General features: G+C 49.7%; 1 protein-coding gene across 7 annotated transcripts in view; it reads right to left on the bottom strand.

Moving 5' to 3' along the window:
- Positions 1–27,624, bottom strand: part of TIAM1 (TIAM Rac1 associated GEF 1) — a 158,341-nt gene that overhangs the window by 20,138 nt on the left and 110,579 nt on the right. For all 7 annotated transcript variants that reach the window (XM_032094421.1, XM_032094424.1, XM_032094411.1 and 4 more), the window contains 8 exons: positions 26,731–26,877; positions 24,252–24,326; positions 23,611–23,781; positions 18,126–18,230; positions 15,999–16,080; positions 11,604–11,690; positions 8,910–9,134; positions 2,391–2,494 (listed from right to left, as the gene is read on the bottom strand). In XM_032094421.1, the coding sequence (XP_031950312.1) occupies positions 2,391–2,494; positions 8,910–9,134; positions 11,604–11,690; positions 15,999–16,080; positions 18,126–18,230; positions 23,611–23,781; positions 24,252–24,326; positions 26,731–26,877 (996 nt within the window). The remainder of the gene's footprint in view (positions 1–2,390; positions 2,495–8,909; positions 9,135–11,603; positions 11,691–15,998; positions 16,081–18,125; positions 18,231–23,610; positions 23,782–24,251; positions 24,327–26,730; positions 26,878–27,624) is intronic.

Genomic DNA, 27,624 nt, shown 5'->3' with positions numbered 1-27,624 from the left:
CCACTTACCTTCACACAAAGCCTGTGCTAGAGAGCAGTTGAATGTGGGCTGTGAGCACCTCGCTCCTCTCCTCTTCTCTTGAATTATTGATGCTCCCCTAGGATCTCTTTGCTGGCTGGAGAGCCAGGGAGCTTCCTGGGGAAGCTGGGAGCTGTCCCTCTCTGCAGTGCATGGCACAAGACACCCCAAAGGCTTTTTTGGGATCTCCAGCTCCTAATGCTGCCTCTGTGCTGGAAGGAGGGGAGCTCTGCATTTAGCTGGGGAGCTCTGATGCTGGAACATTCCCCTGCTGACCAGCGGTGAATGGATGGGAGTGCTGCTTTAGCCAAGGAGGGCAGAAAAACAAAGGGAGTCTCCCCTGAGCTCCACCATCCAAGGCTGGGAGCTGTGGCAGCAATGGGATAAAGGGGAACGTGGCACGAGGGCAGAGCCTTCCCCTTCCCACATACAAAAATAGCCCCTGTGAAACAGCCTTGAGGACACCACCTTAATCTTCTGTGCCATAATCCCAGGAGCATGGAAAGGTGTGGGAGTGTATGGACAGGAAAACAACTTGGTTTTTCTCCTCGCTGTGTGTGACTTCCCATGGGGAAACACACATTGCAAGAATCTTTCCTTCCCATGCACATCAGCTTTCCCAAGCACACAGAAAAGCCAAGGAATTAGGAAAATCCTCAGCTGAGCTTTTCTTCTTCCCCACTGCCATATACTGGAATTTTCTATAGGCACTGCAGGATAATTTGGGGGTTTCTACAGTCAGCAAGGAAGACGCTGAGTACAGAGCAGGGACAGCAGCATCCCTGAGCTTGCCAAACTGTGTAGGTTAGATATATTCCATAGGTACTCATGTCCTTTATTTGTGGGAGAACATTTCAAGCAGTTTGAAACAGAAAAAATAAAGCCTCACTCCTCTTCACCCCACACAAATACAGAGCCATATTTCTGTATCCCAAAAGGAAACACGCAGTGATGTCAACATTTCATTGCCAGACAGGCAGAAGCTCCTCCCGTTGGAAGCTGGGAGTTACTCCTCCAGGATGGAATATTAAGCATTAAAGCTGCTAACACCCATTTCTCAGTTTGACTAAATCTGCTGAGCTGCAGAGCTAATCGGGTAATCCTTACGATTTGTGCAGGTAATTACAGCTCTGAGCATCCAGGAGACAAGAGGCAAAACCCCCCAGCCTGTGCACAGCTCAGCAACAGAAAGCCCTGGAAAACCCATGGAGAGCACTGATTCCCCAGCAGCCACGTGCTGTGCTCAGTGCCCTGCCACAGCTTCCTTTGACAGAACAGACTCTGCTCAGAGCATATGAAAATCCCACATATTTACAGTTAGAAATCCCAAACTATCAACAAACACCTCCACTCACTGAAAAAGAAATTTACAGGCAAAAATCCCAAACTATCAACAAACATTTCCACTGACTGAAGAAGAAATTGTTTGCACTTACAAGAAAAAGTTCCTCAATAAAACCTTTGTGAAACAAACTCTGTGAGTAATCACCTTCTCTGTGACCATTGCGTGTTTTCCCTTATCTGACTTCCACTGTCTGGCTATCAAGGGACAAAACTCCAGGCTAGAGTGACACGAGGGATCAGGAAACGAGAGGCCAAGGTCTTTTCCTTCCTTTCTCTGCAGTAGAGCAGCAAGGGGCCAGCCCAGAGCTCACTACAACACATCTTGGTTAAAATAGGAGAGAAAACACGCACAGAAAGAAAACACCAACAAACTGAGATCCAGTTCTCACTAGAACTGTGAAGAAAAGTAGCTGTAAGATCTCACCATCACCTGCATCACAAATACCTAAAAGCAATCAAGATAACGTCGCTGGATTGTGCCTCAGAAGCCACCGATCATCACCCACTGTCACCGAGTGTGAACCACCAACCACTGCGGAAGGTCCCTCAATCGATGGCAATTAGCAACCCATTTGCACAAGCTCTTAGCTATAACTGCAGAGTTCGGCTTCAGTTTAAGGCAGATTGGCCATGGCTGGTTTGAGGTTAGAAATCTGCATGTGAGCTGCGCTATTGCTTTAAGGAAATGCAGTTTAACTTACGTGTGTCATAAGCCTAGAGACAAGAAAGAATGAGAAATCCTAATGATCCACGTGGTGCAGTGGAGCTGTTCTGGGGATGGAAGTGATAACCAGCCCATTTTAAAACTGTGTGGGGTCATTATCACAAGGTACTGAGGATGTGGACCCACCCTGAAAAAAAGGCACAAGTCTCGCTGAAGAGGCAGCAGGTGACTGCCACAATCAAAGTTGTGCCTTGTTCCATTCAGGATCATCCATAAACACCTTCCAAGAAAAACCAGCGTTTTCGCAGGAAGGGTGCTCCAGTCTGGCTGCTCTCCCTGTCGGGTGAAAATTGAACCTCCTCACCTTGCTCATCTTGTCGGCCTCGTCCGATGACTCCAGGTCCTGCGCTTCCGCCTCCTCCGGGGCCGCCTCGGCGGAGCTGTCGGGGTCACTGCAGAGGGAGTGCCCTGCCAAGAGTGACACGGGTGTGAAAACACAGCCAGAACTCCCCAAAATCCCCAAGAAAGGCTGGGAGCAGCCATGGAGTTCCTGTGGAGCACGAGCACATTCCAACAGGAGGTTGTGCCAGAGGCACCCAACGACCTCCGAGGAGGGTTTGCAGCACAGCTTTAAGGACAGGTGTAAAAACAAAGGGGTTATGACCAGACATCATTTCACTGGGAACTACAGATTCAGAGATAAGGCTGAAATGTCACACTGAAATTCTGACATGCAGCATTCATTGCTTGGCTGGTGAGCAGTGCCAAGGACCTTTCCACCCCAGTGGTTTCACATGGAAACTGTGGTAAGCAGCTCTTGGTGCTGGCCAGCCAGCCATGGCTCACGTGGGACATTTCTGGCCTGACACTCACTTGCTGAGAAAACAAACCCAGTTTCAGGAGTTTTTAGGCGTCAGGACCCAGTGTTCAGCTGCTGTTCAGGCAAGCTTTTAAACCCCATTATCAAAAACAATTTGCATGACTGTGCAAGATTTCCACTTCGTTATGTCCAGAGATAATCCGGAAAAACCAGAATTCTGGAAATAAATTCAGAACATATTCTGCACGCTGGGATGGAGCCAAGTTGGGCATCGAGGAAATGGAAAGGACATAAAAGGTAGCTCAGAGCTCAGGCCCCTCTTCTGAAAAGGGAGGGTTTGCCTTGGAAAGAGATGTGCCTGGAGGGGTTCTTTGGCAACCCAGAATCTATTGGAAGAAGTGGTATTTTCTGTAAGAAGTTCCGTTTTCTGAGCCTTGCCCAGATCTTATCAAATCTCACTATCAGCTTTCTGCTCTCCCTATTAACTTGTGAAAAAGAATTCTTAAACCCCTCGAGGTATCCGTTTCAAAAACCAGAGAAGATAAGTGCTGTGTGCCATAATTTGTGTGGGGCAGTCGTGTTTTTTCACTGCAATTAGTTTCCCTTTTCAAACTGTGTGAAATGCACCTTGCAGCTGCTTCTCAGCCAAAACCAAGGCAATAATATTTGTTCATATTACTTTTAAGCCACCCCTTTATCTTTTCCTGCAACTTAAGCCCCATTTAACCCGTTTCGTGCACTTTCACCAAGCAGACAGGAATCTTTCACACAGCACGTGTACTCAGGCTGTTTCTGATGCCTTTGGCCACCACGGAGGTGAGCAGGTTTATCTGCTGCTCGTTAACTGCAGTCAGAGCAACAAAGCTGCCCCTGCCCGTTAATTCCTCCCAGTTACCGCCCCACTTCTGTCAGGATCGTTCCATCACCTGCTTTTTACCCTGCGAATCCTTATTTAGCTCTGCCAGGAAAATGTGCTGCTTTCCTTCTTCCTGACCACTGCCACTTGCTGCCTTCACAGGACATTAAGGAATGAGAAGGGGAAATCCAAAAAAGCAGCAGGAAAGGGCGTCAAAACCCTGTGGCCCCAGCACAGAGGGAGGGCACAGGAGCCCCCAGGCTGCCTCAGCAGTGTCATACCTGTGACAGTGTGACCAACGCCCATCAAATAACTCCCACTTGTGGCTACAACCAGCAAAACAGAAGGAAGTTTTATATCACAGGAGCAAAGGTGCTGGGGCTTAAAGGCCTGGAGAATCATGGAAAGCTTCAGCATCAGCCCAACACTTGGCTATAATTTACCACAGCTGCTGCTTCCAGTCTGCAGGGCTGGTGTAACTCAAGATTTTAAAATGAGACTTCCACGATGTGTGGTACCTCTCTTAAAGCCTCCTTCTTGCTGCTGGCCTAGATATTTATTCACTACTATTTATATATTTATTTACTACTATTCACATATTTATTTATTATTATTACTATTTGTATATTTATTTCAATGCAGCTCTGCCAGCTGCAGCACAAAACTCCCAAGTGTGCACCCTGCTAACACAAAATACAAACCAGGAATCCTGCACCTCAGTGCCCAGGCTTCAAAAAAAAAACCCAATAGCATCTATTTGGGCAGTTTAACAGCAGTTTCCTTAATCCCAACGCTGCCAGGGAATGGCCCTGTTATGACAACAGCATACCTCGCTGAAGAGGCTCTGTCGTCAAATGCAACGTTTTTGACAGGAGTTGTTAGGGAATGGTGTCTCACATTAAATTTTTATTTAAGGTGACATTTCCCCTGTAAATCCGCAATAGAACAGAGTATGTGCTTCTTTCGTCCTTGCAGAAGAATTGTGGTTAGCTCTGAACACTGAACTATGACAGGAGCGCGTGCCCTGGGACGCCGGGAATGAGGGATTTCCACGGGGAAATCGGGAGCACCAGCCTCGCCTCCTGCAGGTCCAGGCCGCCAGAGGGCGAGGCAGCACGGCAGGAATTTGGGGAACTCGTGATGAAAAATGAATTCTTATCCCAAACCCCTCCGGTGGCTGCTGCAGGAAGTGCACCGGAATTGCTAAATGAAGCACTGAATGAGAACAGTGCTACGGAAGGTCTGAAAGCAGCCGTCAGCCTCGTGAAAATAATCCTGAAGAAATTGACCTGAAGGTCACTGCTGGCCTCAGCTGGTTCTGAAATCCAAACTATACTCAGTCCAAGGAGGCCTGTGATGGACGAGGATGGAATAAAAAATAGTGGCCGTTCTAACACTGCAGCAGAAGTTTGTTGCAGTTTCACAGCACAGATTTAGCCTGTGTGTTAATAACTCCAGCCTCTGGCTGCTTTCTGAATGACAGAAGAGCAAACTCCCTAAAACACCCACGTGCTCCCTGTCGAGGGGGACTGATACACCCATTCCAAGCGGAGGGGGCACTTTATTTTTTTCAGTCTGTATCCATTCTGCGTGGTGATTTATAAGCTTCACATTATCCCCCATGCTAAAGATCTCCAAAATACAGCGGCATGCAAAGCCTACACCTCAGAGGCTCTGCCCCACAGTGAAAAAAGGGAGTGAATTGTGGGGAGACCACAAACAAATATGGGTACTACTCCCATTCCCAAATCCCCTTCTAACAGCAGAGTACCTTCCTGACGATCTGGGGGAGATCCAAGGCTGTGTTCCCAGCTTTCAGCCTCTCATTCCCTGCTCTGAGGGGAGCAGAATGGGCAGGCAGAACACTCCTCGCGGAGAGGGAAGACAGAGCCCACTGATCCTTTTAGGCAATAAGGAAAACCTGCCCCAGACAGAACCAGAGCTAATCCTCCTCAGCCAAATTTATGCAGGCTGTGTTAGCAGGAGAGAACCCAGAGCCAGGAAAAGCAATAATAGATGAAAGGAACAGAACTTGTGGCTCTGCAAAGGCAGCGCTATTCCACGGGGAAAGCATCCATCGTGCCCACGATGGCAGCTCACATCAGTCAGAGATCTAAAACTCAAGGTCACCTCCAGATTAACCTGTTAAGCAAACACGATGAAGTAAGCACGGCCACAGGGCTGATTTGCAGCTCCAGCTCAGCACGTGCAAGAGAGCTGCGGATGATGAAAGAGCTGTGAGAGACATCGGATTTAACAGGAGCTCTGGCAGACGCTCCAGGAAGGCCAACTCCCAGAAACACAGCCCTGCTTTGCTCCTCTAGACCTCCCACTGAGCAGCAAGGCACCAGGAAAGCTTCCTTAAAAAAAAAAAAAGTAACACATATCTTTCATATTTTGAAAATACACAATATAATTTGCCTCATCCAGAAATAAAATGTACCCCTTGCTGCCTTCACAGCTGATGAAGAACTGCTAGTGAAGAGGATACTGCTAAGACACCAGCATGATCCTACAACCAGAGGCTGGGTTCCTGGAGAATGGATGTGTCCACAGGTGCTGTGTGCCTGCTGGCCCTCTGACCCTGAGGAGAGGGGGCTGCACTGCCCCAGGGCCACAGACAGAATCTGTGTCCTATAAATAAAGCATTCAGCAGAAATCACGGAGCTGATGTGCCCGGCCAGCCAAACTGCCTGGAATCAACAAGGACACAAATAAATAGGTCAGTGGGTATTTCATACTTGACTGCTCTCTGCAAGAAGCTGTGGAGCCAAGAACAAAAATCTAGGATACAGCCACAATATCCCAAATAAGAGCACAGACCCCTTTCTAAACATCACGTGGATCCCACTTTAGGTAGCGGGTCCCTGACAAAGCACAGGAGCAGAAGAGGAAAGGCTTCAGTACAACACTGTGTTCTACAAACACCTGAATAGAGGGAAATGGGTGGGGAAAATCACCTGCTGCCCAATCACACACTTGGGTGCCGAGACCTGACTGCACTCCCACCTCGGGCTAAGCCATCCCGAATTATTTCATGTGGCAACTACGGGCGCTTCCAGAAGCCGCCAGGGACACCCGCACTTCTCCTGCTGGCCGAAGAAATATTCCCCTCCCTTTGGGGGGGAACAGAGGCAGATCCCAGCCCAGCATTCCCTGTGTTTAGAAGGAACGGGAACGTTCAGGAGGGAGGTGGTTTGTCCCAGCAGGCACTTCACGTGCTCTCAGGAAAGCAGGAGCTGTTCCACACCACTGCCCAGCCCTGGAGGAGCTCACAAAGGAGACCAGGCAGGACTGGAGCTCAGGGCAGCACAAAGGAAGTGTGGCTGCAAAGCAGCAGGGGTGGCGATGGTGCTGAAATGTCCATCAGCCACATCCGACCTCTTCCTTTCCCACAGAGTTATTACAAAGGATGGGCTCCTGGGACACTGCACTGTCCCACCCTCAGCAAGGGAAAGGAGCCCTCAAAGACCCTCAAGATCACGGTGCAGGGATGGCAGTGGCAGAGAAGCTGCTTGCTGGGACCCGCTGTGGAGCCCCCATGTCCCGGGATGTCCCTGCTCTGCTCAGGAATCACTGAAATCAGGAATCATCATGTGAACACAAATGCCAGCTCCCAACCCTCTGCTCCCAGGGCAGACACCTCAGGGAAAAGCTGAGCTACGAGGACCCAGCATTCAGGGTTTCAGTGAAAAATCACAGGCAAGGACAAGAGGCTTGTGAAAAGCTGGTGTTGAGTAGGAAATGGGGGCATCTTGTGGCCAGCTATGGAAATGTACAAGACTACCTCGATTTTCCAGCACAAAAGACTAACTGGGAAAACCTCCATGAAAATTAAAAGGAGAATATGGCTTGAAAATGTTGAATTTTAACTGCCTGTCCAGGTTTAGTCCACATCTTACATGAGGTTGCTTTTAGCAGTCCCCTCAGAGGGATTTGCAGTAAGCTGTTTGGAAGCTTTTCTTGCTCCCTCTTTTCCACCTGCTATGAATATCACACTCCCCAAAGCCAGTCTCAGCTCAGAATAGTTTTGATTAGCTAGAAACTACTTCATTTTGGTAATTCCACTGATTTTTCCTGTATTTTAAATGATTCAAAAAAACTGAAGCAAGAGGTACAACCAGTGTCCTCTTCTGTTGTAAAATCCAGAGGAGCATGTAGAAATTCGAGAAGCCAAACTCCTGGCAAAGAATTCCCAGTTGCTATAGATGAATCTTCTGCCAGCTGGGTTCTCTGAGCAGGGCAGTGTCATGAGCAGGAATGTCCCTCCTCATGGCAGTGTGCTGTGGGATCACCTGGATGTGTCAGGCTGTAATGTCAATCCCTGTCTTTAGCTGTTTTAAAAAGTCCCTGTGAGTTATTTGTGCATCTCATCAAACACACAGAGCCCCTGTGCTCCTGGCTGACCCCAGAGAGGGTGAATCACAGAGCCACAAAATACCCTGAGCTGGAAGGGCCCCACAAGAATCATCCAGTCCAACTCCGGCCCTGCCCTGCACCCCAACAGCCCCACCCCGAGCATCCCTGGCAGCGCTGTCCAAACGCTCCTGGAGCTCTGGCAGCCTCGGGGCCGTGCCCGTTCCCTGGGGGAGCCTGGGCAGTGCCCAGCACCCTCTAATGTTCAACACAAACCTCCCTGGCCCAGCTCCAGCCCTTCCCTGCCACTGTCACAGAGAGCAGAGATCGGAGCTGTCCCTCCGGAGGAAGTTGCAGACCCCAATGAGACTCCCCTCAGTCTCCTCTGCTCCAGCTGAACATTCCAAGTGCCCTCAGCCACTCCTCGTGTGGCCCCTCCAGACCCTTCACCATCCTCGTGTCCCTCCTTTGGACACTCTCCAACAGCTTGAGACCTTTCTGACGTAGTGGTGCCCCAAGCTGCACACAGAATGCTTCTCCCTCTTCCTCCCCATGCCACGTGTAGATCCTGTGGGCAAATCCTGAGCTCCCTAGAAGGGAGCAACTGGTTCTGTGACTGTCTGTGGGCACAGCCAGAGGATGTGAGGTGCCTTTGGCAATGACACACATGTCACAGCCCAACTGCAAGCACAGCCATCCTTCAGGGGTACCCCTGTGACCCCTCACAGCTTCCAGAGCCCCCCGGGACCATCTGCCCAGTTCAGGCTGGAACTCCCCTCCCTCCCGCCATGGGATCTGCACACAGGGATGATGCAGGAGTCCTCCTGGTGATTTCTGTCCTGAAGCCATACCTTGGCTGCTCGCAGCGAAGGCCAGGGTGCCGTCCCCGGGCTCCGAGGGGTTCTCCGGGCGCCGTGGGGGCGGCTGGCGCAGCCGCTGCCCCTCCTCCAGCTCGGGGTGGGTGCGCACGGTGAGGCACAGCGAGGGCTGCACCAGGGCGTCCTTCAGCAGCGCCAAGTCCAGCTCCTCGGCAGCTCTCTGGTTGATCTCCACGACTTCATCGCCAGCTTTCAGGCCTGTGACACAGAGGAACAGGTCAGACTCGCACAGCCGTGCTCCCCACAGACACCGAGGAGCTCTGCCGGGTGTTTATCTCTAGACACAATCATTAATGACTGCAAATGTCGCTGAGATTTGATGGACTTTGTGAGATCTGCTGTCTGGCTACTCCTCCAGTGCCACCTTAAGAGCAGAGTGTCCAGGAGTCCCTCACTACCTGCCAGCAACAATTTATCCCCTTTTTCCTCACGGCACAGACCTGTGCCACGCTGCACCCTACACAACACAGGCCTCCCCTGCGACCCTTCCCAAATGCCGTGGCAGCACACACATCTTCAAAAGGCAGATCTGAGCCCTTGCTAAGTTAGTCATGGCTGTTTTCCAGCCTGATTCCAGGAGTTATTTATAGCAGCAGTGCCCCAGGGAGAAGGGGGTGTGCAGGGAAGCAGCTGACTCCCACTCCCCGGGATGCTGAGGGACAGTGTGCGGCCCTCCTCAGGAACCCTGACCTTCCCCACGGCCAGCCGGGCCCTCCCTGACCAGCAACAGCGAGCTGGAGTGGGGTTTCATCCCCAGTAATCCCCAGGGCCAGGCAGGCAGCAGCACACCAGGAACAGCAGTGCCGAGAGCCCCGGCTGTTGGATCATCCCCGTCTCCATCCTTGCATTTACAGGGACGAGAGCTGGAATTTACAGCGACCAAAGAGTAGGGGTGACCATCCCTGCCATGCACAGGAGGAGTCCCCGAAAGCCTGGATGAATCCTCCAGGAGACACAGTACTGACCCACATTCCAGGAAGAAACGTGGAAGGGAGGAGGCTAAAGAGCTTCCTTAGGAAAATGGAGATCTCCCTAAATGCATGTAATTGTGCCCAGAAACTGCAGTGTGGTGTGCAGTTTCAGGGAGAATAAAATGAACTAGATAGAGTAGCTACAAATTAAATGGACTGTAAAATCATATCTGAAAGAAGGACAAAACAAGGCAAGTCAAGCATTTCGCATTATTTAATTTATTCTACTTAGCGATTCGGTGGCATAATAGCAGCACACTAATAGGCCTGCAACCATAAACATCGGATCTGGGGCTTCATTTACTCTTTGGAGTCTTTGTTTTGGATCATTTGGGATAAAGCATCACGTCTATCTCAGTGCAATCCCATTCCAACAAGGAATGCCCTGCTAAGGCAGACCAACAGAAGAAAAAGGATGAATCATAAAAATTACCAGGAGAAAATAAAAGTTTTCTAATTGGAGGAAAGACTGATAGTGAAATGCAGTATCTCATCTGATGGAGTGCAGTCGAACACAGACAATGCATGTAAATAATGGGAGGCACAGAGAGTTTTCCCCGCTTCCTCCTGCTACCTCAGGGAATCTTGTCCCAGCATCCTGCCGACTGCGGTCACACAGAAGTGCCTTTCCAGGTCAGTTCTGAGGAGCTACGGATCTGAGTTTTCATTCCCTGTCCTAACACTGCAGCCCCACAGGAGGCACTCTCTGCTCACACATCCATTCAAGCTGTTCTTCCAGCAGTAACTAAAAGCAAACCAGGGAAGCCCTGATGAAACCCCCATCCACCCTCACCTCACACTTGCCTTACTCCACACAGGAACCCACAGGGTTCCATTTCCCCTGGCAGCCTGGCAGGGAGCCCGCCCCCCCAGCCTCTGCTCAGGGCTTTTGGCAGGATTTCTATCCTGTTAGCCAGGGAGTGCTGTGGGGCTGAGGGACAGGAAGAGCAAGGCGGTCTTTTCACGTTTAACACACACCTATGTGGGTTTCTGAAGTTGGGGTGCAGCTCCAGGCTGTCCCCCATTCCCTGACCAGTGCTCCTGCTTTCCTATTTCTGCCTCCACTGTGCCCCTTCTGCCACTCATTCCCAGCCACACAAGCCAGCTCCACCAGCTCGGGGTCACAGAAACTGCCAGGGCAGTTTTCCATCAGCTGGACTGGCTCAGCAGAGTGCCAGAGTCAGCACCAGGCCAAGGGATGCAGCAGCCTGGGGGAGAGCAGCTTTTGGAACAGCTTTTGCCAAGGGCCAACAGCTGAATAAGCTCTGCAAGGCCATACAAGCCCTCACCAAGGGAACTCTGAAGGTGTTTCTGAGGACTCTGCATGCACCAGTGGGTTACAAAGAGATGAGATTCTTCTCACCCCTCATGGTCCCCACGTTCTAGTTCCAAATGTGGGTGGGTTTCAGCTGCCCAGCTCCCTGACCAGCCTGTCTCTGTGCAGCAGGGGACGCAGTGAATGGGAAATGCAGTGGCATGGCTGGCCTCAGTTGCATTAAACCAGATCCTGCTCTGCCTTGGGATGAGCTGGCAGCCTGGTTATCCCTGCTGGCTCCTGCTCCAGGTGCTGCCCTGCATCCTGCAAAGGCTGAGAGCAAAACTAGAGGCAGTAATCCCAGCCACAGGGAGCACTCAGATGCTTCTACTGTATTTAAGTCACAGTGACTGACTCGGGAGGGCTTTGGAAGTGTTTTACCTTGCTTGAAAGCCAGGCCTGTCTCCTTGACGCTGTTCACATACAGTCGGCAAATCCCTTCCTCTTCCACGGAGGAGAGAGAGACACCTGGGGAGACAGCCAGTGAGATGGTCAGAGAAAGGCAGCCCCCTCCAGGGTGTCCCAGCCACCACAGCCTGCAGCCACGGCTGTGCTGTCCCTGCAGCGAGCAGGCGGGAATCCCTCCCCTCTCCCTTCCCTCAAACCTCCAGCACAACAGGGAAGTGAAACGACGGAAGTGGCTTTAACAAAAACCTGAGCTGAATTTCTGAGTGCATCTATAACTCATCTACAGCCGTATTTGAGGATACCACAGCTGCAAAGCCTTGGAACAGACTCCCAATTCTCTTGCCACCAAAGGTCCCTCCAGGAGGTTTTGCTGTTCACAGACCAAAGCTGCACAGAGCCGTGGTTTGGGACAAAAGCCGGGAATCCGAGAGCCACAGCTGATGTGCCGTCCCAAACTCAGGCAAGGCACAACACCTCTGGCTAGAACAGAGTGCTGACCTCTGCTTTTTGAGGCTCATGGGCTGGGCAGGTTTGTAAAAATGCCCCTTTCCCTCTTCCCCTCAACTTTTTTCAGCTGCTTATGGCACAACCTGTCATTTGACAAGTCTCGGCTCAGCACACATTTCATGCTCACCAGAGACCTACAGAACAGCCCTGAAGTGGAAGTGCTGACACAGCCCCATTTTAAACAGTGCAAATGGGACTGTGAGCTTTGGTCTGGGGGATTTTCCTGCCATGTGTGTGACACTGTAAGATAACGATGTGTAAAGGAAATACAACGTGCTGAGTTAAATGCAGGTTGTTTATTTACTGTTGAGAGCCATCTAAAGCAGAACATTTGCCTTTCTGAAAACTTCATTACTCCCTAAATGAGTGCAGGCAACCATTTGCTCTCTCTTTTCTAGAGACTAGAAAAACATTTACAAACCTCTGGGGGGAGTCGTTTGTTTTCACATGCAATCAGCCACCAGCCAAGAGGTGCAGATGTGCTGGGAGCCTATCCTGACTTTAGGACTCCCTTCAAGTTGATCCTTATGGCTGAGAGTTATTTTTTTCATCCGTGATTTAAAAATAAAAAAAAAGGAAGAAAAGAGGGGGAGGAATGTGGCAGCTCAGAAGTGAGAAGCATATGGCCTTTCATGACTTACTGAGCTACTTGGAACCTGCATGCGAGCTCCTCAGGCTGAATCAAATGAAATTTGTGAAGCTCACTCCACACACCAGCTTTGGCAGAGAGAAGAACCCTCGACTACAAGAGCAGCTGTAAAATATAGTAGTTACTGGTTGTCATCACCACAAAGCCTACCTGGAAAACCCTCATCCAGATAGACAGCAGAGCGTGCCCAAGGCTGCAGTCTGAGTCAGCACAAAGCATCAGCTCCTAAGAGCGTCGCCCTCTGCAACTGAGAGCCTGGTTTGGGCCAAACACCACACATTAAAACCAGGCTGAGGGGTAGCTCAGGCTCTCACTGTGAGGAGATCAGATCCAAACAGCCTCAAGCTCCACCTCTCCTACAAGGAAAGGCTGAGAGAACTAGGATTGTTCAGACTGGGGAAGAGAAGCTTTGGGGGAACCTCACTGCAGCCCTCCAGGACCTGAAGGGAGCCCACAGGAAAGATGGAGAGGGACTCTTTAAAAGCATCTGGAGTGACAGGACAAGGAGGAATGGCTTCAAAGTGAAAGAGAGCAGGTTTAGATGGGATATTGGGAAGCAATTGTTTCCCTGTGAGGGTGGGGAGGCCCTGGCACAGGGTGCCCAGAGAAGCTGTGGCTGCCCCTGGATCCCTGACAGTGTCCAAGACCGGGTTGGACGGGGCATGGAGCACCCCAGGATGGTGGAAGGTGTCCCTGCCCACAGCAGGGGTGGGACTGGATGGACTTTAAGGTCCCTTCCAACCCAACCCATTCTGAGATTCTGTGATTTCTCCATGAGAAGACCTCTGTCTCCCTCAATCCATCAGGTCTAAGTGCACACATAGTCATTTCTTAATTCATCCTTCAGCCATACCCATAAATCCTGCAGTTATTCCTGGCAGAAAGGGCATATGGAGCAATTACACAGGTCGTCATCAGCTTTAGGAGATGAGAGATGGGCAGCTGGCAAGAGCCTGGCACTGGCCATCTCACACACACAGTCAAGCCCTCCACAGACAGGGGATGTGACCCTATCCTGTTTTATTTCCACAGCTGTGACAGTGGTTGGACCTCAAAGCAGCACAGCAGTGCCAGTGGCTCTCATCCCAGTGTGTGTGTGTGCAGTCTGCACACACATGTGGACAGCAGGAATGTACAGCTCCCACCTGGCTGGGTTCCACAGGGGCTGCACACAAACACTGCGGGAGAGGAAGGGCAGGAGTGGGTGGAAGCCACTGTGATTGCATAAGCTGGCATTCCTGCCAAAAACATTACCATCAGACTGTGCATGGGCTCTGAAACACAGGTGGGGAGAGATGGGTGGCAACCCAGGCAGAGCCTTGTCTTCACTGCAAAGTTCTGATCACAGGAGAATCTGCATCTCGGAGTGCACGTGGCCTCACCACAGCAGCTCAATAGCTGAGCAAATCCACCTCCAGACAATCCCCTCAGCCCCCTGGGAAAACCAGCTGCTGGTAAACATGCCAGCCCATTCCTGATACATCCAGGAGGTGGAAGCCAAGGATTCTTACCCATTTCTGCCCTCACAGCCCTGGCAAAGACGGAAGAGTACCAGCCAAAGAGATGAGAACATCTGTGCTCAAGCACCAGCAAAGCATCCCACTGAGAGATCCAACACTGGCCAGACCCTCCAGGAGCGCCTCTTACTACCACAGACACACTGGTGGGAGTAGAAACACCACAGAATGTTCCCAGGTGAGCTCTCCCTGAGATGTGGTGTTGGAACAAGGTGATCTTTAAGGCCCTGTCCAGCCCAAACTGCTCCAGGATTGTGTGATTTCAGCACACACTAGTGACTGGATGAACACACAAGGAGACACATACACACCACAGAAATCCTTCTGCCAACTAGAGGCAAACCACATTTGGCCATTTTCCTTCAGTGAGAGAAAAGTCAGCTTTTTTGGGGTGCTTTTAGCATTCCCTCCCTGCAGGGTGAGAGCACTGCACAGCTACATCCCACACCTCACACAGCTGATCTCATTTCACAGGACACCACATTGCATTTCACGTTTTTTTTCCCATTTATCGCTTAGGAAAAAAGAAGAAAAAGAAATAAACAGGAAGTGCTATGACAGCTGCAACTCTTGCAGTGCTTTCAGGCACTGCATAAATACCAACCCTGAACCATCACTGGGCTGGTGAATATTTCTTTCTTAGGCCTTCAATATTCAAGCCCCAGTCAGTCCCACTGCTTTGTAGCAGAGCTCAATACTCCAGTGGCCTGCAGCTGTATAATAAGCAGTTTGGGGATGCAGAATTATTCTAGTCATTAAAACAGAATATTTAGATAAACAGCAAAAAGATGCAGATTGGCTTCCTGTGGGGGAGGTTGCACAGATAACTCTAAAATACACCCCAGAACTGCAACTGCCAGGCCAAAGGGCACACTCACCAGGCTGGAGGGCTGTAATCTGAAATACCTGAAAGCTGAGAAGTGTGAACTACACAGAGATGAGAGATTCTGCTGGAAGTACACAGGGAGGCCTTCCCCTGCTTTATGCTTCACACAGATCTGCCATGTGTCCGATTCTGGCTCCAGGCATCCATGGGACATCCTCGAGGGCTGGAGCATCCATGCGACACCCTTGAGCCCTGGAGCCAGGCATCCCCAGCCTCAGCAACGTTGGGGCCAGGCAGGAACCCACCTTGGGTGCCCCTGGCAGGTGAGAAGAAGCCAAACAGCCTCTCTGCAGCTGCTCAGCCACAGAACTCGAGATGCCTCATACCCACAGCGATGCTCCCGAGGAGCGGGGCAAGGCAGAAGGAGTGAACAGGGGGACAAAGGAGGAAGGAGTGAGCAGGGGGACAAGGAGGAAGGAGGGGAGCTGCAGAGCCCTGCAGCCTGTGGGCAGTGTGGAAGCCCCAGCACAGCCCCCGGCAGGCTCTGTGTGAGATGTGACAGCTGGCAAAGGACGCTGCTCCCACCCACACCCTCCGTGGGTGGTGCTGGGAGGAACTACAGCAGCCAGCAAACATTTGTCCTCCCTGCACATCCTCCAGCTCCAGGAAAGCCACGTTCAGAGCACTCCAAACAAAGCTGTCCTCCTCTAGGGCAGGTGAATGTTCCTGTGGGTGGCTCAGGAGTCAGAAGTGTTTTCCTCACTGTGCTCAAGAGACCTTTCAGGTGCATCAATAAACAGCACGCAAGAACCTGCTCGCACTAGAACTGACTGGGGAGAAACAGCAAAACAAATGAAGGACTAACTCACCATAAATATCAGAAGATGCATCAGACTTCTCCATCTGAATGTGCTGGGTAATTTTCTGACAGATTTCTATTTCCTTGTACAGCTGAATAGAGGAAAAAAAAACAAACACAAAAATATGTTACTGTGGGAGGACACATTAATTGTAATGGTTTTGAACAGATTTTTGGGTTTTAATTACAGGCAGAAGAAAGGGACTGTGGTCATTATTTATCAAACAGTTTCTCCCCACCTGTGTGAGAGGCATTAGCAGTGTCACTCAGCTCTGCTGTTAGAACACAGTTAGGGAGGAGGAAGCAGTGTTTTCCCACCACCATCACCAAACAAAGCATGCATCTCTTTCACTCAGTCAATACCATTTTGAGTGCACGAGAAACAGAGCTTCTGTTCCTCTTTTCCTAACTTTCAAGTAGTAATAGCTTAATGTTTCTATATTGTTTTAATGAAGACATTGCAGGAATTCAATTATTCAACAGCATTAAAATCACAAGGAGTGATTTTGTTTCTTAGATACATTTCTTCATTATCAGATTATCAATTTGCTATACCTCAGCATGACATTTCACCTTTAACACCTTGCTGTTTATTCGTACCAAGGAAAGCCCCCAAGTCTTTGAAATGGTCATCAACATCCTTCCTGGGAGACCAGCACAAGTTCACACCCAGGCAATAGCCCACAAGTCCCTCCACCCAGCTGCAAATCCCTCTGCCTTTCAGCACCGAAGTAACAAACCAGCCTTTGTCTTCGGAAAAAATCATGGCCCCAAGTGAACGAGAGCCCACAGGTGAATATGAATTCTGTTCCCGTGCTGCTGTGAGCGTGTAAAAATGCAATTCACAGTAATGAACATTTTGAAACTCAGTGTTTGGACTGAAGTACGTAAACTGTTCCTTTAGAAAAGAAGAGGAACTCATTAGCAAAAGGTTTCCCGAATAAAAATGTAACTTCATCTTCACTATCAGCACCTACAGATCTGTTTAGCTGCAAAATCACGTTCTGCAGAACAGCTACAGCCCCATGGAAGTAACTCCAGTGTTCTCCCCAAACAAGCCCACACAGGCCAGCAGACATACAAAGTGTGCTGGTTTAGTATTGGTACATTGGACATCGTCCTACAGTGCCTGTCTCTGCCATTCCCTTCCAGCATCTACACAGTCCCACTGACAGAGTTTTGGGTTCATTTCAGCTTTTCAGAATAAACAATAAGTGATGACTCTGTCAATCCTACACCCTCTCAACACAAGACAAGTCCCCAAAGTCCTTCCAGACAATGACAGCTAAAATCTGTCTCCTCTGAGTTTTAATTTTCTCCAACTGTATCACACTTCCCAATCCTAGCACTCCTCTAGCACTTTCTCACTAGTTGTTGTTGTTGATAGCATTAACTGAAAATCCCAGAAGTTCTTTGCTAAATGAACAAAAGCCTCCATAGCTAGCAAAGTTTTACTTTTTATAAGTAAACCAGCCACCAATGCAAAGGACTTTAAAAAGCTTTACAGCATGCCGGTGTAAAATCATAGAGGTAAAGCATGACATTAATCCTGTTTGGTCTTTTTTTCTAATCTCTCATGGCAACATTCCTTTGAAGTCTGCTTTTGAGATGAATGAGATGAAAACAGCCAGCTGAGGCAATTAAGGAAGTATATTCTCACAGGTAACTCCAGACCTTCTTAACCTCAAACTTTACCTTCCCATTAAGAAAAAAACCCACCAAAAAACACCCAACAACTTGTGTATTTTCCTCCTCTTTAAAACTCAGACAGGGACTGTAACAACAAGTGCTCAGGCCTCAGCACCATGACTTTAAAACCCCCATGGACAGCACAAACAACAGGAAAAGACAGCTTGGAGGGAAGTTAAGCTTAAATGTACCTTACAGTGACTTTCACACATTGCCTGTGGCTGTCCCTCCTCTCTCCCCAGACACATCCACACACACATATGAGCTGAACACCAACACAGGATGAAATGTTTGGAGAGATTCCTTTACTGAAGGCCAATTTGCCATGGTCTGCAAAGCGCCATAATTGCAAGCCAAAGAGCCTAACTGCGTGCTACAGGATGGCAGATAAACACTAATTACCAGCATCCCACCCAGGGTCATTTCATTTGCCCAGGGGCAGCATTACCAGTTCATAGATCTCCTCCTCTGGCTTTGGTACATAGAACTGGATCTGGTTATCAATGAGGAATTTCAGGCGCAGGTAGTGAGCAGCGTGGTCCAGCTGGTGTGTCTGCAAGAGACAGAGAGCCTTTAGACAGAAAAGCAGTGTTCACCTCATCTCTGACCCTCACAGGAACAAAACCACCCCAGCACCACCTTCCACCATGATCTCCTGCCCTGAAACCTGAACAAAACCTGGCCCTCCTGCTCTCCCCCAGGAGTAAGATCCATGTACCCACCGAGGGCACTGGGAGCAGCCTCCTCGGCTCTGCTGACCCAGCATTCTGCTCCCTCCCAAGCCAGTCCAGAAATAAGCCTATGCTGGAACAGCAGAAGCCTCAGAGCACGCCTTTGGATAAAAGGATATTTAAATAAACGTTCTGCCAACAGAGCGAAATATGGCAGGAAAGGGCTTTTCTGTTTGGTTTGGGTTTTTTTAGCATCTTCATAACTTAGCACATAAATATGATGGGGCAGATTTCAAGCAAGGTTAATAAAGACAAAAAAATCTGTCTGTCCTCTAAATTCAAAGCAGCTCAGGATACACTGGCTTTATAAGGCTAGAAAAAAGCCAAGAGTTGCATCCTGGATTGCATCCCAGTGGAAACAGGTCACACCATTTTAATAAATTAGTTATAATTAGCTGAGGATACAGCATTTGGTCTGGGAGATGTTAATGACCTTTTCTCAGCATGATTAATAAGGTTGATTTAAGCAGAGGTTAATGCAGTGTGTAATCAAAACACATTACAAGTATGATAAACACAAAGGATATCATCCAGAAGTTACTTTCAAAGTTCCTAAACTAAAACTAATGAGAAACCCCGAAGTGATTCACAGGTACAGGAGGTAAATTCTCCTCACTGTCACTTCTGAAATCCCACTGTTAAAGGCTTTTATACCTCAGCCTTTTCATTTTACACCAGCAAATTACCAAGTTTCTCAGGCTGTGCTGAAAACAATGGCTTATCTGAAAATTCATGCAAGAACATCATTACTGCCTGTCTGTCCTGCTTTTTAAAGCCTGGCTTTTCCAGTTCCAGCCATAATACAGCAGCACTGAGGTGATGAGCAGTGTACACTGGGGACCTGTGGAAAACCTGACCCTCCAGCACACGCACAGAGAACAGTGACTGCTTTGGGAAGCCTGGATTAGCCCAGGAGTAAAAAAGCTACCAACAACAAGAAGGAAAACCAAACCAGATCTATTGCTGCATTCTGCACAGTGCTCTGTTCAAATATGCCCAACCCAAAGATCAAATTTTCCTTGGATGAAATGGAGTATCTGAAATGGAATAACCTCCATAATCCAGGCAAATTCCTAGTTAATTAAATAATGACTTTGAAATCTATCAAGGGCCAAAAGAAAAACAGCTGAATGTAGGAGATCCTTGCTCCCTCACTTTTTTCTTTTTTTGGAAAGCTTCTTGCTTGCTTTTCTCACTGATTACTGCTGTTTTCAGTAGTTTTCTCTTTACAGACACACACGTGCACACACTCCAGAAACTGAAGGGAAGCAGAATTGGCATTAAAGGTTCAGAAATGACACAGAGGAGTCCTGAGTTACTTTCTGGTCAGCTTAGTGTACTGCCCCTAGACACAAAAGTGTCTTAAACAAATACACAGAAAGGAGATCTAGACCCACTTAGTGCACCCCCCATGTCTGGGGTGTCCAGGGAAGGGAACGGAGCTGGGAAAGGGGCTGGAGCACCAGGAGCAGCTGAGGGAGCTGGGATTGTTTATCCTGGAGCAAAGGAGGCTCAGGGGGGACCTTGTGGCTCTGCACAACTCCCTGACAGAAGGGGGCAGCCGGGGGGGGGAGTTGGGCTCTGCTCCCAGGGAACAGGGACAGGACAAGGGGAAATGGCCTCAGGCTGGGCCAGGGGAGGCTCAGGCTGGACATCAGCAGGGATTTCTTCATGGAAAGGAAGGGGCTGCCCAGGGAGGTTTGGAGTCCCCATCCCTGGAGGTGTCCAAGGAATTCCTGGACGTGGCACTCAGTGCTCTGGGCTGGGGACAAGGTGGGGACTGGGCACAGCTTGGACTCCATGGTCTCGTAGGTTTTTTCCAACCTGAAGGATCCTGTGGTTCTGTGAAAAAGGAGCCAGGCAACCTGGCAGCCTCCTCCTGCCACCGGGGTGGATCTCCTCCCTGTCTCCTGTGCCCAAGCTGTTGTGCTCATGCTGCACCTCGGGCATGTCTGACGGTCAGTGCCAGCTGTGCTGCCCAGCCCCATGCCACTGCCCAAAGCCCAGGGCTGGCGCAGAGACCCCATCCACAGCCCATCCAACGTCCTTCCCTTGTGGAGGAGACCCAAGGGATGCTTTCCAGACGGGCCCAGGCAGGTAGAAATGACCACCTGTCATGAATTTATACAGCCTGGGGCCACCAAGCACTGGGCGGAGCATCAGCTGAAGATAAAACCGGGTAAAACGTTCATATTTAGAGCCACTCACTTCTTGCAAGAAACCCCATCAGCCCAAGAGGATGCCATCAATCCAATACACTGCAATCCCATCCAGGTCAGGAATGACAGTCCTGACCATGGTACGAGCCACCCCATTTAGTTAATTAACATCCTACAGCTGCCCCAAGGCTCTGTCTACCTCAAAATCAGACATTGGTTAAAGTGTTTCAAATAGGGCCATGATCTTCTACTGAAGTGAAAGGAAAAGGTCCCCTGAATGTGGACACAGCCAGGCTGCCCTAAAAGCCAAACCATTAACCCACTTTTTTGTTGCTGGGAGCTGCATCCATATGTGGGGAGGTGGGAGCAGAAACAGGGCAGCTTTAATGATATGAATATTCTTTCGAGACCACCCAAAATACCTTTCAGACGTCCAAATCTGCTTCTTGGTTTATTTATTTCTCTCCTAATAACTCTGGCTATGTCTGGACTAAATTAGGCAGCTAACCCCATTTAAAGCACAACCCGACAGCTTAACCGAGGTGGTCGTGAAGAAGAATTTACAGCCAGGGCTGTGATCCGATTCAAGAGGCTCCAAGTGCCACAGTGGGCTGGCACACAGCCCCAGTCTGGCTCCTTTCTAGCCCACGAGAGGGCCTGGCACGTTGTCCCAGCTTGGTGGGGGAGGCCTTCGTGGCAGCAGCACAGCAACGCAGCAGCCACCCCACGGCATCGCCCCTGTGTGGCCCCAGCTCTCCCAGCGGGAAAACACCAGCCCAGAAGAAAAGGAAGCCCCCAGAGCATCAGGCTTAAGTAACTTCTCAGAGGCTTTGAGCACAAACCCAGAGACCTTGGGGTATCTGCTTCTTGCCCCTCAGGCAGGTCCCTTTGAAAGACGTAAATTGTGAGGGGAAAAAACCCCAAACCTTTCTTGCCTCACTTTCTTTGTAGTCGAAGATAAATGCCATGTAGTCATCTATGCTTGTTTTTTACTGCTATTATCTCCATATTGGGTTTTGGTGTTATTATCTCCACACTGGCTCTGCCTAAATCCATATACAGAGTGTGATTTCCTCCTCCATTTTAAGACACACCATTATGCAAATGTCAGTAATGCATATACATTCGTTCACACTGAGCAGTGCTATCACAGAATCACAGCATGGGTAAGGTTGGAAGGGACCAACTATTTCCTATCAGCCACAGAAAGCAATTTGATGCACATACACTGAGTTTTCCTGCCTTCCAAGTGATGTTGCTAGTTACATCTTCGGAGAAATCTTTGAGAAACCACTTTAAAAATGCTTTAAACACTCCTCCCACCAATCCTGAATCATAAAAGTGCCACAAAGCATCCTCCGAAGCCTAACTTGCTGTACAATAACAGGCAGCAATGTTAGCATAAGAACACATTTTCCGCAATGACTTCAGTGCATTTAATGTTCTCCAACAGAAGAATCAAGCTCAGTTTAGCAGCACAGATTTAACCACATCTACAAACATGAGGAGGTTTACATGAAATGTAGAGCTTGAAATGTTTACTGTACCAGAACTTGACTGGTTCTCAGATGGCAGATGGCAAACTGATGTGAAATGATGTGGATCAGATATTAAAGGGGGGAAAATGAGCTGAATGCAAGAGACAGAAGAAAGAGATTGATTATTAAATGCTACAGAAAAGAAGGCATCTCAACAGTGTTTTTCAGGCTGAAAACCCTTACAGAAAGGAAAGAAACAGATAATAGCTCTTGAAAAAACACTCACCAACCTCCCCTTCTCCTTTAACACCCCCACCCACCGCAGCAAACACACAGTGAGAGACCAGACCCTCAGCAGGCACCTGCTGAAACCACGGAGCTACACCAGCTTGCTCCGGCCGAGGGCTTGGTCCACTGAGTTAACCACTCTTACCCGAAGGAAAACATAAATCCTAAAAATAAATCATTATTAATAATGTGTCATCCAGCTTCCCTATCATGTCCCTCTCCAAAAATGTCATTTTTGCTGAGCACAAAGCAGAGCTTTCACAAGCTGCAGCGCACCTGGCAGAGACGCGAGCGCACCGTACAATTACTGGAAACGAACGCCTTTCCCTCACCTTCCCTCTCTTTGGAAGCACATGCAACGCATTCTGAAAGTCCCCAAAGTAAAGCTCTCAATAGTAGTAAATGCTTTCTTTTCTCCTGCTGTTGTTGTTGTACAGAGCAGACTCACTTTTCAGAGCAGCACGTGACAGGAGCTGGGTCTCGCTCGCTCAGAAAACACACATTATGTAGCTGCCAGATCTGAAAGCCTGTGTTTAATTTGTCAAAGTTTCCAACTCTTTAGAGATGTAACTCTTTTTAACGGCCCAATATCTCTGATACTTCATCTGGCAAAGAAATCCAGGTGGTTTTTCCTCCCCCCCACTCCAGTGTGGATAAAAGCTTTCCCCTGTCCCCTCGTGCCACCCACATGAGGTTGCGTCTGATTCTGCAGAGCAGGCAGCAAACATGGGCACCTTCTCCCACTCGTGGTGCTGCTGTTCTCCCCAGGGCCAGCCCGAGGGGAAGGCAGGAGGGATGGCACATGGAAACAGGTCCCCCTGGCTGCTGGGAAGGGGTGAGACCACCTCATCTGCCTGGCGGAACGGGGAAATGGGGAGCGATGCAGAGCTGGGGGCACCAGGGTGGTGGTACCACCACACTGTGGGGCATCCAGGGGCTGGGAGAGGGGTCCCACACTCAGCGTGGTCCCACTGGAGGGGCAGAGGATGGCTGGCTCTGTGAAAGGCAGCAGCAGAGGCAGAGCCAGTGTGTGAAGGCCCTTCCGGGCTGGTGCACAGCAGCCAGAGTGGGAAAGGCAAACCCAGCCTGCTGCCTGTCCCTGCACCCACGCCAAGTTAGCTCCAGCTGCAGGGAACTCTCTGCTGCGCTCCCGGCCTCAGCACTGCAGTGTAATTGTGGTTTTCACCTAACACAGAACTGGCGTCCCAGTGCAGAGCAGTCCCAGCACTGGCACAGGAGGCTGCACTGATTCCCCACCTGCCCCAGGGCACGTTTACCTTGCAGATCATTTCCAGCACGTCCCGTGAGGAGTCCCCAGGCCGGATGACTGTCAGGGCAGGCTGGTTGTTGGGCAGGCAGAACCACGAGGGCGTGAAGTACTCGTGGACCCAAATATCACAGTCGGGGTTGTGCTGGTGGACACTGCTCAGGGCCACCTCCTTCTCCCTCTAAATAGACAAAATCCATCATGACTACCCAGTGCAGCCCAACTCCCTCTTCACCAGTAACTCATGCACTGTGTGCTATATCAGAGCCCTCAGACAGAGAAGATATTTGGCTCCTAAGCCCAGGTTGAAGGCTTGTCTGGACAGGAACCTGCAGTTTTCCCTGAGCAGGAGAGCGCGTGCCTTCCTGTGCCACCCACCCAGCTACACTGCTGCAGTGTTCGTCCCCTGGGATTTCACCCTATGGCTACTGGGAATGCTAGGAATGCAACAAACAATGCGGGGGATGAAAGCAGATTTCAACTTAAAACTGAAATGCACAGTGTTTCTGGGCAAACCAAAGCCAACAAAACTGTTGTAGGTACTGCAGCTCCTATGCTTAGAAACGGCAAAATAGCAAATCTTAGTATTTATTCTGAATTTACTGGCAGCAAACGTGGGGGAAGGAGGCACCTGGAGAGCTGGGGTTTTACCTTGCCATCCGGGACTGTGTCATCAAAGATCCCTTCGAGAGATTTCTTCACTGAATCGACTCCTTCTCCAAACACCTGAGGAACAACAGAGGGAACTGCTTTAAAACATGAACGTGACTCCCTGTGTGCAGCACATGCCAAGGGCAGAAGAGTCTGTCTAACATCCAGCATGGAAATCAAACTGAGAAATACAAACACCCATCTCCAAACGCACTGCTTGCAGAAATTTTTCACTGTTGTAGAAATCTGGGATGGGGAAAACCCTCTTCAGGGTGGGTAAGTCCCATCCAGCAGTCCCTCTAACCTCATTTTGCTTGAGCCTGTCATCCAAAAAGAAACAACACGGGAGGAACAGAGGTGTTTTCAGCAGAGAGGAGATCCCAAACACCAGGTCAGCTCACTCCAAGTGCTGTTCCTTAAACACAGGGAAGTGCTGTCCTGTGTCCCCCACCCCCAGTTCCTCACCAGGACCACTCCTCCTGAGCACAGCTGTGGCTTTACTGACGCAGGCACACCTTTGCACCAGTCTCTGTCCAGACCTGGGCCCTCCACAGAGGTTTGCAGGGCAGCGAAGTGGGGGCCCTCTCCAACATTCCCTGCCTTTCTGCTGTAGATGCACTGGAGAGAAGGAAAATACCGGCTTGATGGAAGAGAAGGTTAGGTGAAAAACAAGCTGGTGATGGGGTGGTACAGGAAGATTAGAGGCCACTTCTGCTTGGAGGTCTGTCCTGACTTCCTTCCTGGAGCTGGACTAACTTTATCTCCCTTTGTGCTGGGTTTCCCCACCTGTAAAAGTGGGAAATGAACACTTCCCCACCTCTGCCAACACTGAGAACTCAGAAGGGCTCTGCTTCTGGCTGGCTTTGTCATGACCCAGCTGCCAAAACGTACTCAGCAAACATTCAAGCACAAGTCAGTGGAACCCTTCTCTAATGAAACAGGAGCTGGTAACCCAGCATGAGCCAGAGAGCCAAAATCAACAGGATCCCGTGCAGGAGGAATGACCAAACAGCAATATTTGCAGGATCCACCCCAAATCAGCACAGGACTGCATCAGCTGGGCAGGCAAGGCTGGTGCTGCAGAAGAGGCCAATAATGAAAACTGAGAAGCTCAGTTTTATAGCTCCACATCAGGAGAGCTCTAGGATCAAGTTGCTGGGCTTGTTAATTATTCCCTGGCTAAAATGAAGCAGGGACCAGGCAGGATGGGAAAAGGTCTCTGCCTTTTAGGGATTTACAGTTGGCTGCTTCCAGTTGGCAACACCTTGCACAAGCAAGGGAAGTGTGCTCAGGCACTACATTTAGACACTCTGCTCCTTTCTCAGAAGTTCACACTTTTTACAACTCTCTCCACAATGACTTTCCCCTAACCTGGAACAGAATCCCTCTCCATGCCTGTGCTGGGGAGGAGCGAGGGGGGCAGGAGCAGGGGAGGCAGCATGAAGAATGCAATTATCCCCACTGAAAGGGAAAACAAAAGGGGAGCTCAGGGCAGAAAAAAAACAGGTTTGAAAACACAGCATAGGCAGGATCCCAGCTCAGGACAAGGGATTTGGGGCAAGTAAACACAAAGCAACAGGGATGCTGCAGCATCGACACAAGGAACTGGGAATGTGCTCCTAGAGCTGCATTCCAGCCAAGCCCTGGGCTTTTGCTCAGCCTCTAAATATCAGGTGAACTTTTAATGTCTCGCTCCAAACGAGCTGAACAATTCCACAGCATTCATCCTCTGCTGAACAGAACAAACACCCGCTGCTGCTGCAATAGACAGCACAGGAAATCACAGGGCCCAGACAACGTGTCTCCCCAGCCCTTCTCCCCACAAAAAGCAAGGGATGAGAAAGGCAGAGCCTACATTTCCTGCAATTAGATGAGGTACGGCTCTCAAAAAGTGAAAGCTGTAATTAGGGATGTTTGGAAAGAGTAACAGGGAAGCAAGCACCTTCCGACCACAGTGAAACACATTTTCTAGGGAAAGATCTGAGCAGTGACTGGGTGGAAACAGCACAACTTCAGGTTTTTTGTAAATCTGAAGCCAAACAGGGAGTGTCCCAACTAAATGTAAAGCTTCTTGTCACTTTAGGAAGTTTTCACCAAACTCAGCTACATTTAAAGCATTGTACAAACTCATCATTTTAAATTAAAAATAACTAAACGAGTCTGAATTGTTTGGGGCTTTTTTCTTTTCAAAGCTGTCTCTGTTTTACACTGCTGCTTTGTTGCTCCTGAGATTAGGAAAGGCACCTCCAGGAAAAGCAGAAGCACCAGAAATGCAACAACAGAATTCAGCAGAAGAAAGGGCAAGTTCCAAGCCTTTGACAGGAGCTGCTGTGCACTGATCTGCAGCTACAGCCCCTGATTTTTGAAGGGGATGAGGAATGAGATGACTCTGTGCCAGTGACTCTTGGTGCGAGCTGCATTCTGCCTGCTAACAAACCAGCCTTGCAAACAACAGTACCCCAAAACTCCACGAGCTTACCTGGTTGATGCTCGGCCTCCCTTGCTTTTTCTTCGAGGTAGTGTCCAGCCCCCAGAGAGAAGAAAACCTGCTCCTCCGCTTGCTGGCAGACCTGGACATAGCCTGCGTCCTTCTCCTCACTCCCGACTCCCCCGTGCGAGCCGCCACCTGTCAGTGCCACATGGCTTCAGAGGAGAGGCTGCAGCAGCCCCTGCACACACCCTCCACCCAACTGTGGGGTCTGGGGTGGGGAAAAGGCAAATCCTATGGCAACAAAGGCTACTCACTGCTGGGACAGTGGGGGTGCTGCCAGGCCGCTGCCTTCTCACTGCAGATTAATTCACTTCTACCAACATCAAATATCAAATCTTGAAATGGGCACTACACACCACCCCTCTCGTTTTTTGGCATTTAATTTATTTTAAAGCAGCCTATTCATCACAGAACAAAGCCTCAGCACCAGTGAAGGATTTGGGGGTTTTTTTTGTTTTGTTTTGTTTTGTTTTTTCTTTTCCTAGCAAGGTTTCAAAGCTGGACATGTGACACCTCAGATTTCCAAACTTATCTGTTGCTTCCCAAAACCTCGGTCTTCCTCTTTACTCTTTCCTGTGGAAACACTCTGGGCATCCTGGTGCTGACTCAGAACTGCAGCAAGGCCAGATAAAGGCTTGCAGGGAGGTCAAGGTATTTAAACCTGCACTCTCTTAAAGACAAGTGACATCTGAGGGAGGGAGCAAGGCACAGGAAGGGGAAAAGTGAGCTGAAATGACCCTTCCCATCAGAGCAGTGACAACTGCTCTGCAAAATGGCCCGAGGCAGCAAGAGACAGTTGCCTTTACTGAGCCCAGCTACCTGGGGAGTGTCTCCCAGGCGAGGAAGCTCTAGAGGGGATCAGTGGGACATTAGTCAGAGCTG

The sequence above is a fragment of the Corvus moneduloides genome, chromosome 2 (assembly GCF_009650955.1).
Source record: "Corvus moneduloides isolate bCorMon1 chromosome 2, bCorMon1.pri, whole genome shotgun sequence".
NCBI classification, from domain to species: Eukaryota; Metazoa; Chordata; class Aves; order Passeriformes; family Corvidae; genus Corvus; species Corvus moneduloides.
The sequence above is the reverse complement of the archived record's forward strand: the minus strand, read 5'-3'. Positions and strand labels throughout refer to the sequence as shown.